This window comes from Littorina saxatilis, linkage group LG1, assembly GCF_037325665.1.
Source record: "Littorina saxatilis isolate snail1 linkage group LG1, US_GU_Lsax_2.0, whole genome shotgun sequence".
Lineage (NCBI taxonomy): Eukaryota > Metazoa > Mollusca > Gastropoda > Littorinimorpha > Littorinidae > Littorina > Littorina saxatilis.
In genome coordinates, this window is record NC_090245.1 from 22,038,509 (window position 1) to 22,049,253 (window position 10,745).

Here is a 10,745-nt window from a genome sequence, read left to right on the forward strand (position 1 = left end):
ACTACTTGTAAACAAAACATTGAAACTTAATGAGGGTCAACCTAACTTGCGTCATGTCTGAAGGTCGTAAATCCCCAGGAATGTTTTAAGCGTCGAAGATGTAGCGACAAAACATGAGAAAACTCCCATGTATGTTTTTTTGTTTACAGACGGCCTCCTGGATGGCTTGATATCCAGACAAGACTTAAACTACTCATTGTTAAGACTCTCCTGGTCGCCCATGTGAGTCAAAAATGCTAGAATGTTTGGAGACTACCGGGAAGAGTCAGTAGTTTTGATACAAATTTTTAAAAAATGCTTCCGACATGCTCTGTAGCCTTGATTTTGTGTGTTTTCTCATTTGTCAAGATGTGATCGGAAATCTGTTGCCTTCAACTGAAAGATATGTGATTAGTCATACACACACAGAGGAAACCAACATCATGTACCCACAGATGAAGAATTCTTTATTAGCGTCCTTGGACATATTTTTTAAACATCACAAGTGGGAAAAATTCTTCTCTTGTTTCCATAACTGCTTCCCTTCAAAGTTCAATATAATCTTCACGGGACAATATCACATGTTATGACATCTTCCTTCAAGATTTTGCAGCTACATTGAACACTATTGCAGTGTTGTAGTCCGTTCTTGTACCCATTTAGTTCTTTCTACTTCTTCGCATGCAAGAACCCACAAAGTTAGTGACACCACAAAAATGGTAAAAAATGACAGCACACTAGTAATACAAAATTCAACTGAAACAATGACATGCATTGTAATTAACAGCATATAATGACAGACACCAGCTCAAATATTGAGGATACAAAACACAACAGAGCCCGTTACAAGATTTTTTTCGGAAATGTTTAAAATGTTAATGTCTTTCTGTTAGAGTCTTGAACGTCTACATGTTTTGGACTAGTTTTTAGAATCAGTTCTTTTTACTCAGGTTAGTATTTAATATTCAGATGAAGTACCCAGGTTAATGTTTTTGGCATTGCTTGTGAAGTTACCGGCCTGTTATCTTTATGTGAATTGAAATCTAAGATAAAGATAATAGAATACTGTGGGCATTTGGACTCTTGTCTTGGGTTATAACTTCTTCAGTCTGAGGTGACTGCAACCACAGAAAAGCCCAGGCATGCAATAAGAAACTTCATCCACAGCAACAAGACTAAAAGCAACACAACTTGTTTTATTTATAGAATAGAACAACAAGAAACTATAATCTACCATAAGACGGCATGGAATCACTGTGACAATTTTGGGCAGAGTAATCAGTTCACTCTAATTTTCTTTCATTCAAAATCAGTCAGTACTCACATTCAATAGTTCCTAACCAACACTGCCAACAGTGATTCCACGCATATGTGTATGTTTGGTTACCACTTAACACTTCCTACAATGTGACAGTATTTTTCAGTTTATCTAAGGTCAGCTGATGCAATGAACGTCCCAGAGTCACATTTCTTGTTTGTCATGTTGCATGCATGCGTGTGTGTTTTTGCGCCGGCTGGTTGCAGTACCGCTACACCACAAACTGACGAAAAAAATAGAGCAATTCTTGATCCTCTTTCCCTGGATTCTGTTTTCTACCGCAACAGTGACGGTTGATATCGGGAGGTCAAGGTTGCGAACTATGCCCACTAACATCACTTCTTGAAGGCGATCTTTCGGCTCTTGAGCACGCTCCACTTGTGACGCTTCAGGTAGTAGGAGATGGCCAGCATGAAGGAGAAAATCATCACCGCCTGCAAAACATGTCACATCAAGCATTAGCTGAAACTTATTCGCATTCGCTGCCTTATATACAGCTATTCTAAAAAACACAAACATTCACAACAAGAAAACTGCACGAAACAATAGAGGTTCCATACACAGTGGAACCCCCCAATTTAAGACTTTCCCTTTATAAGACCCTGCTTTCTCAGATGTTCTGTTCATAGCCTCTGTAAATGTACTTCCATTTTAAGACTCCCTCCCTTTCAAGACCCGATTTTCTCAGATATTTGAAGGTCTTAAAAGTGGGTCCCACTGTATCTTAAGACCACAGGCCACTACACCTCACTGATGACTCAAGAGTAGCGAAAGTGTCATACCTTGAGTCCCATCTGTTTGCGAATATCGTGTTCAGGCTCTGATGCCCATCGTAGGAAGATGCACACATCCTTGGCACACTGGCTGGCTGTAGCTGGGGTCCCTGTGTGGTCAGAAAGAAAAGAGCTCAACTTCAAGAAAAGGTGGGGAAAAAACGAAAACAAACAAGAAAGCAAATTTGACTTCACAAGTCTTAACTGTAACACTCTTGTCAACTATTATCAAAAACAGACACATTTTAACCTCAATCAGGAGACAATCAAAAAAGGCACCAACCCCTCCCCTTCCTACTTCTTGCTTCATCATCATCACAATGTCACTTGATGTTTTGTAAAACCAATACCACACACAAAAATCGGAAAGATAGCTCCCACAAATGTGGTAAATGCATTGTATCACGGACAACAGAGTGGCTCCAACTCACCGTCTTCATACTCTATGATCTCAATGTAGAGTGCCTGGGCCATGCCGATAGCTCCCACAAATGTGCTAAATGCATTGTATTATGGACAACAGAGTGGCTCCAACTCACCGTCTTCATACTCTATGACCTCATTGTACAGTGCCGGGGCCATGCCGATAGCGCCACCAGGGAAGTAGGGGTTGTAGTACAGGCCGTCCCTCAGGGCGATGCCACCTGGAGCCTCACAGTAACCCGTCAGTAGTGCAAACACATAGTCCTGCACCCAAAGAAAGATACATCAAACTCTATCAGACCTGGGAACCCCTGTTTTGCACTTTGAGTATTCTCAAACAAACTTGGTGTATTTTCAAAACAAGAAGGGCAAAGCCCATACGACTCACATGCTTGACCTTGACCTTTACATGACCTTGACCTTCAGGGTCAAGGTCAAATAACTAAACCTAGCAATGACATCATACACTAAGAACTGCTTTACAAATTTTTCCTACCAAAATACATGTGACCTTGACCCAAGGTCAAGGTCATCCAAGGTCATGCAACACAAAGCTGTTAATTCAAGACATAGGAAGTACAATGGTGCTTATTGGCTCTTTCTACCATGAGATATGGTCACTTTTAGTGGTTCACTACCTTATTTTGGTCACATTTCATAAGGGTCAAAGTGACCTTGACCTTGATCATATGTGACCAAATGTGTCTCATGATGAAAGCATAACATGTGCCCCACATAATTTTTAAGTTTGAAACAGTTATCTTCCATAGTTCATGGTCAAGGTCACTTCAAAATATGTATACAATCCAACTTTGAAGAGCTCCTGTGACCTTGACCTTGAAGCAAGGTAAACCAAACTGGTATCAAAAGATGGGGCTTACTTTGCCCTATATATCATATATAGGTGAGGTATTGAATCTCAAAAACTTCAGAGAAAATGGGAAAAATGTGAAAAATAGCTGGTTTTCAGGCAACATTTATGGCCCCTGCGACCTTGACCTTGAAGCAAGGTCAAGATGCTATGTATGTTTTTGGGGGCCTTGTCATCATACACCATCTTGCCAAATTTGGTACTGATAGACTGAATAGTGTCCAAGAAATATCCAACGTTAAAGTTTTCCGGACGGACGGACGGACGACTCGGGTGAGTACATAGACTCACTTTTGCTTCGCATGTGAGTCAAAAATGAGCGTACTCCACACAGCGTTTGCACATCCATGATTAAAACATGCCTCATGCGCGTCCGTCACACCGTTAATTAAGTTTACCTATACATTTAAAACAAATGCTTTTTTCAATTTTTACTGACACAAAGTGACAAACTGTACCGTATTTGACGGACTACAAGCCGCGACTTTAAAAAAAAAAATCGCATTGCGGCTTATAAAAAGATGCGGCTAAAACGTTACCTAAACTTGAATAGCATTCACCTAATGGAAGTCGCCGCGGATTTTCATTTCGCTCGATTAGCAATTACCGGTACTTTATTAGCTCTCTACTCAAGACTCGGCGCTTTTTATATTTAGTCAAGTTTTGACTAAATATTTTAACATCGAGGGGGAATCGAAACGAGGGTCGTGGTGTATGTGCGTGTGTCTGTGTGTCTGTGTGTGTGTGTGTGTGTAGAGCGATTCAGACTAAACTACTGGACCGATCTTTATGAAATTTGACATGAGAGTTCCTGGGTATGAAATCCCCGAACGTTTTTTTCATTTTTTTGATAAATGTCTTTGATGACGTCATATCCGGCTTTTCGTGAAAGTTGAGGCGGCACTGTCACGCCCTCATTTTTCAACCAAATTGGTTGAAATTTTGGTCAAGTAATCTTCGACGAAGCCCGGACTTCGGTATTGCATTTCAGCTTGGTGGCTTAAAAATTAATTAATGACTTTGGTCATTAAAAATCTGAAAATTGTAAAAAAAAAATAAAAATTTATAAAACGATCCAAATTTACGTTTATCTTATTCTCCATCATTTGCTGATTCCAAAAACATATAAATATGTTATATTCGGATTAAAAACAAGCTCTGAAAATTAAATATATAAAAATTATTATCAATTTTTTTTTTTCGAAATCAATTTAAAAACACTTTCATCTTATTCCTTGTTGGTTCCTGATTCCAAAAACATATAGATATAATATGTTTGGATTAAAAACACGCTCAGAAAGTTAAAACGAAGAGAGGTACAGAAAAGCGTGCTATCCTTCTCAGCGCAACGAATACCCCGCTCTTCTTGTCAATTCCACGGGCACTGCCTTTGCCACGGGCGGTGTAGTGACGATGCTACGAGTATACGGTCTTGCTGCGTTGCGTTGCGTTCAGTTTCATTCTGTGAGTTCGACAGCTACTTGACTAAATATTGTATTTTCGCTTTACGCGACTTGTCTCTTTCTTTCGCGAATCTTCGTTTGTCAACAAGTCGTCGTGACGTGACAAGCGTACAGAGAAACACCGGATGTATCAGGATCTCGCGCGCGCGAGATTTCGGTTTTTTGTGTCTCGCGATAGTTGAAGGAGCGAGAGCCGCCATGTGTTTTCGTCTGCTCGAAGTGTGCGCAAAAGTCGTAAATCATCCCAAAAAAGCTTATTCCGGGCGGGACTACATGTGTGTGTTGGTTACAAATTGTGTGTGTGTGATATTTTTCTTCAAACTTTTTCACTTTTCTTCTTTGTTTCACTTGTTTATTCTCGGAGCCGATTTCGCCAAATACTGTACTTTCGTTTGCCTGGTTGTTTTGATTGATTGACACGATCCGATTATATTTTTTTCGACGGCGGCTAATATAGTGACTTAATCATGTGCCAAAATACTGGATCGGCTTCAGGATGGGCTTGTGAAGAAAAGTAGTCTAGGAATTTTTGTCGTCGTATTTTTTTTCTCGCTGACCGTACTGAGCGTATTCTCGACAATCATGCGTACAAAATACAGCGAAATCGTATGGGTTCCCAGGTCTGCTCTATGCTTGGCGTCATACTTGCTCGTACATACTCAGTGAGTAAAGATTATTTGTGTGTGTGTGTGTGTGAAACCTGAAACCAACGTTTGCACATGTATCACCTGATGTGATTCACCCTGAGCCTCTTTATTTCCTGCACACCAATAATAATAATAACAATAATAATAAAACATTCTTCTATAGCGCTGTTCACCGCCAGATAACAGTCTCATGGCGCTTCACACACAAAATTAGACATTAAATCTCATATTCACCATGCAGACCATCACACCATCAGAGAAAAACAAAAGCAATGTCTCTCAGTCTCACCTCTCCGCCGTGTCTGGCCGGCACAATGTAGCTGAGGTCTGGGGGCAGGGAACCTCCATTGGCGAAGCGTGCGGCCTCTTCATTGGCGTAGGGGGCGGGGAACTTGTCCGACAGCTTGCCTGGTCGCTTGAACATGTTGCCTTCCTCATCTGGCCCATCCTCCACCATCACCTGGGATACACAGGGACAAAATAGTTTTCTGTTGATGTTTGTACTTGAAACCTTTGCATATATTTTTCTCAACCCGGTAGGATTTAACAGAGGTTTACAAACATTTTGAATAATAAAAAGCAAAACAAGAAAGGTAAGTTATTGAAATTTGGGAACATTGGCAGTCTATCTGTTCAGGATGTTTGTCAATGTGTTTAAGCCGCTTACTGCCGACTGCTCAGAGGAGAAAAAAGGAAACGTTAGGGTATGGAATGTTAAATAAAATACAACACAGATCATTGATGAAATCTTAATATCAGTGTCTGTAAAGTAAGCATTCAACATACACAAAAAAGTAATGATAAGATGAGAAATGACAACTTAGCCCAAACAGCAGTTTCAATCCATAGGAGGTGGCATGAAAAGTTGTACGCTCACGGTTCAGTATTGTATTTTTAATAAAAAGTTGACCATTCCAATTTCCATACCATATTTTATCAAATGCTGATCTTGCCTATTTGGAATGGATTTCACTGGAACATGAGCAAATAAACTCTCTAAAACATTATTGTAACACAAGTCACCTTTTAGGGTGACACAAGAAGATACACCTGAATAAAAGATTTGGCACACAATCATTTCTGTCTCTCAGTTTGATGCATACAATGGTTGTGCTATTTTCAACAAAAGGGTATGCTCACTTCTTCTGCGTCTTTCTTTGCTTCTTCTTCAGTCATGATTGAACCCACAAGATTTCTGTAGCAGAGGTATTCCATGCTGTGGCAAGCAGCGCACACCTGCTTGTAGACTTGGTACCCACGGCGAACACTGCACAAGCAAAATGATATTGTTAACTAAAAATCATCCCGTTCATAATATTTAAATCACCTTTCATTGTGTGCAAAACATTTGAAAATATAGCAAGCATTTAGAGAAAGGGTTCGAGAAAAAAATGTTAACCACACTCACACAAACATCACTCAGCAATGCTACTCCGTGCCAAAGTTACTAAATCAAACTATTACAGAAAAGCTATTGTGTTGAAATCCACTGGCTACATCACCCAGTCACTGCCACTTTAGTTTCAGTATAATTAACTTTAAAAAAAATAAAAACGCCCTCCCGACAAGCCAAAAAAACTATCGTCAAGGTAAGGAGAATACTACTAATGGGTAACAGCTTCAAAAAGGTTACCATGAACAGCCCTGCCTTCCTGAAAGTAAAAGCACTTTCAGGGATTTACCACAAAAGTGTTGAAACTGAAGTACAATGATCCCAGCAACATCATGTCCCTCAAAATTCAAACGAGAGGACACCTCCCAGTCCCAATAACAGTCACTTTATCCTGTCCCTTTGTCAATTAATTTATTGAAGAATCCCTTTCATAAATAAAAGGCCTCCTGGCATGTAGGGACATTTTGGGCCCGTCCAAAGATAGTCCTTTCAATTTCACCACAAGTAGCAGTAACTACCTCCAGTTCCACCTACACCCTCACCTGGCTGCATCTAGGGCGCTGAGCAGGCCGTTGTGGCTCCAGGGGTACTTGGGTGGGTGGAGCTCCACACCCTCAGCAAGAACTGGGGTGGCCAACGCTGCCCCTACACCCACAGCACCCACTGTAGCCGCACCCACCATGGCAACCACCTGCACGTCGAAAAACGTAAGATCTAGTACCAATCAAAGCCAACTCTGTTCTCAAAGCTTTGACACGTAATGCGACGTTGATACTGATAGCAAGATTTGTTTACTTGTTTACGCTGGCAAAGGAAGTGTGTTGTCATGGACTTTAAACATAATGACTAAGAGAGCACTTCCCTTCCAGTTAGCAAACTCTTGAGGTCCGACCATAGATCATTAGATGTGAGATTTAAAAACTCCTTACGTTTATTAAAATTCATAAGGCATTAGATCCATTTGGTCATGTTGATACACTACAGTGTTGTTCCCAGACTTAAAGGACATTATGTCAGTTGGAACTTGGGTTGAAAATATGTAAAGGTCCAACTCCAAGTGTCCTACACATCCTAACTACAGTTGTAAACTGATATGGTTTTTACCTTTACAAGGCGACGATGTGAATTTGTGATGTAGATATGTGGCTGGTTATGTGTGAGTATGTAAATAATTGTGTGTGTGTGTGTGTGTGAGTTGTGTCTGTGTGTGCATGACAGTGTAATGTACGTATGTATGCATGCATGGTGATGTGTGTCTGCATATGTGTCTGGTTGGTTTTTATTTTATTTTTACCGTGCCGTGCCAAGATGAAATCCTTTTGCAAAATTGGTGAATAAATATCTTGTATCTTGTGTATGGAAACATTGTTCCGTCAATTGCAAAATGTCATAACTACGGGACGATCAACCGGCCAGGGACAATGCGTCAGATCAAAAAAGTAATCATCAGTGACAGAATACTGAGGGCAGAGGCCTGTTGACAGCACTGTTTAGTTTAGTTCTGGAAAGTTTTAACCAACTGAAGGTTATAACTTACACATCATTAAATTCAGTTTGTTGATACCACAAGCAGATTATAAAATTTCTGATTGAACTGAATAACCATCCATCTGTACTACAACAAGTTACAACCACAATGTTATTCTCAACTTCAAGCAACCTGTTAGATTGCTATAATGTTAGTTGTTATGTTACATTATAAAACCATGGAGTGAAGCTATAGTATAAAGGTCTTCAAGAAACAGTTCTTTATATATGCACTCAGTTAACTCTAACTCAAGACAAACAATTGCCAGTGCCAGAAACATCCATAGTCTAACTCTAAGTCATTATAATGATACTCACCCATTTCTTGCCATTTTTCCCCTTGAAAGAGACGAAATTTGCCTGTAACAAATAAACATTAACAACATTAAATGACAGTTGACACTCACACTGTTTAAAACAGTAGTTAAAAAAAAAGTAGTTTGAAACTGCCAATAAGTGAATTACTCCTCTACTTTTTAATGTCTCAAAGTGCAATGTTCTGCATTCTGGTAAAAAGAATCCCAAATATGACTACGTGATGACTGTCAATGATGCTATTTAAAAAAATAAATGAATGTGATGAAGAAAAGGACATCGGTGTTGTTTTCGACAGCAATTTGTCATTCGACCCGCATATTCGAGGAGTTGTGTCAAAAGCTAATCAGAGGATTGGCATTATCAAACGAGCGTTCTCATTTCTTGACAAGGACACCTTCTTAAAGCTATACAAAGCCTTTGTGAGACCACTGGTGGAATATGCAAATGTGGTGTGGAGTCCATTCCTCAAGAGACAGTCTCGGACAATTGAGAGGGTGCAGCGTCGAGCAACTAAAATTCTAAAGGAGTGCCGTGATAAGTCTTACGCGGACAGACTCAAATACTTAGACCTCCACTCTCTGAAGGGAAGGAGGACAAGGGGTGACCTAATACAAACATATAGAATTATAAATGGGGTGGATGATATTGACATGCACAAAATATTCACATTCAAGCAGACAGACAACACCAGAAACAGCCAGGGAAAAATCTTTGTTCAACACTGTAAGACTAACAAGCGCAAGTTTTCGTTTTCTCATAGAGTTGCTAACAATTGGAATGCACTACCCACTAACATAAAATTCGCACCCACAGTAGACGCCTTCAAAAACTTCTTGGACAATTCTCCAAAATGTCTTAACCTTTTTTATGACTTTGATTGAAAGCATTGAAAGAATAGGGATTTAGGCATGCAAAGTATCTGACAAAGAAGGGGCACCAATAAGGCCTCACGGCCTTCGGCTAACAAATATAGCCGCCCCTACATACTATTACTACTTCTTGTACAATCTACAGACTGCCCTCAATGAGAGCAGAGACCTATCCGGAACTATCGATCATACCTATTGCAACACTAATAGCCCCACAAACACCAGTTTTAACCTGTCAATGACAGGAGCACAGGCAACATGAAGACTAAGTATAACTGTTTTTAAACAAAAAAAGGAAGTCGATGCGTTTGATAGGGCTTGTGCAAGTTGTGGCTGCACTCTCGTCTCCAGGCAGAAGGCCACTATCTGGCGACTGTGAATGTGATGTTATGTCTAGCTACGATACCAACCAAATTCACCAATCTGTACACTATAAACTGACGGCCTAAAAGTAAACTGCAATAAATTGCTGGAGTTGTAGAAAAGTACGTGACAACTTGAAGTCTATCCGCAACAGTATTTCAATGTTCAACGTCAAGGGCACCTCCTGTGTTACGTATCTATGTGCCGACAAACGTAATCTACGTGTTCGGGCTTTATGATGAATGAGATTTCAGTACAACGGAAAGATTTCACTGCAAAGAAGCGATTGCAAGCCTATAATATTTACCTTAGGGGAAAATGTTCCCGATTTGGTCACTAATAAAGCCTGCCTAGAAGTCCTTCCAATGATAGCAGCCATGTTGACGGCGTCACCACTAGTCCAAAGGAACGTATGAAGGCTACAGCGGAAAAAGAGTTCCTGTGCGCCTTAGGTAAAAGTTACAAAACGGTCACAGCGCATGGCTGTTTCCATCCTTTCTAACTTCCGCTTCCGGAGCATCTCTAGTGTAAATAATCAGAATACCATGTGCGAAAGAAGCAAAAGGATACAACCTTCAACATAGGCATTTTACAACTTATAAGATGTCGAATACACGCGGGAGAATAAGAATAACACAGACATATATATATATATATATAGAAAGTTATAATGAGAGCGCTGCTAAAAAAGCCAAAATGTGCACTCGATCGATATATATATAAAACATCAGAAATATAGATATAGTCTTATGTGTACATTATTAAGCAAATGAAATAAAATATAAAACGATCCTAACAGGA

The 10,745-nt window shown here is 40.0% G+C and overlaps 2 protein-coding genes and 1 long non-coding RNA gene across 4 annotated transcripts in view; 1 reads left to right on the forward strand and 2 right to left on the reverse strand.

Annotated features, from left to right (window-relative positions):
• The window catches only part of LOC138964636 (uncharacterized), a 546,641-nt gene that overhangs the window by 344,100 nt on the left and 191,796 nt on the right, over nucleotides 1-10,745 (reverse strand). The gene's annotated exons all lie outside the window — the stretch shown is intronic.
• Nucleotides 1-10,745, forward strand: part of LOC138964802 (uncharacterized) — a 210,941-nt gene that overhangs the window by 191,717 nt on the left and 8,479 nt on the right. The window lies entirely within an intron of this gene.
• Nucleotides 430-10,400, reverse strand: LOC138964752 (cytochrome c1, heme protein, mitochondrial-like). Its single transcript, XM_070336797.1, has 8 exons — nucleotides 10,252-10,400; nucleotides 8,713-8,754; nucleotides 7,410-7,558; nucleotides 6,615-6,741; nucleotides 5,764-5,934; nucleotides 2,610-2,757; nucleotides 2,080-2,180; nucleotides 430-1,731 (listed from the first exon to the last, which is right to left on the reverse strand). The coding sequence occupies exons 1-8, from the start codon at nucleotides 10,321-10,323 to the stop codon at nucleotides 1,633-1,635; spliced, it is 909 nt and encodes a 302-aa protein (XP_070192898.1). The 5' UTR covers nucleotides 10,324-10,400; the 3' UTR covers nucleotides 430-1,632.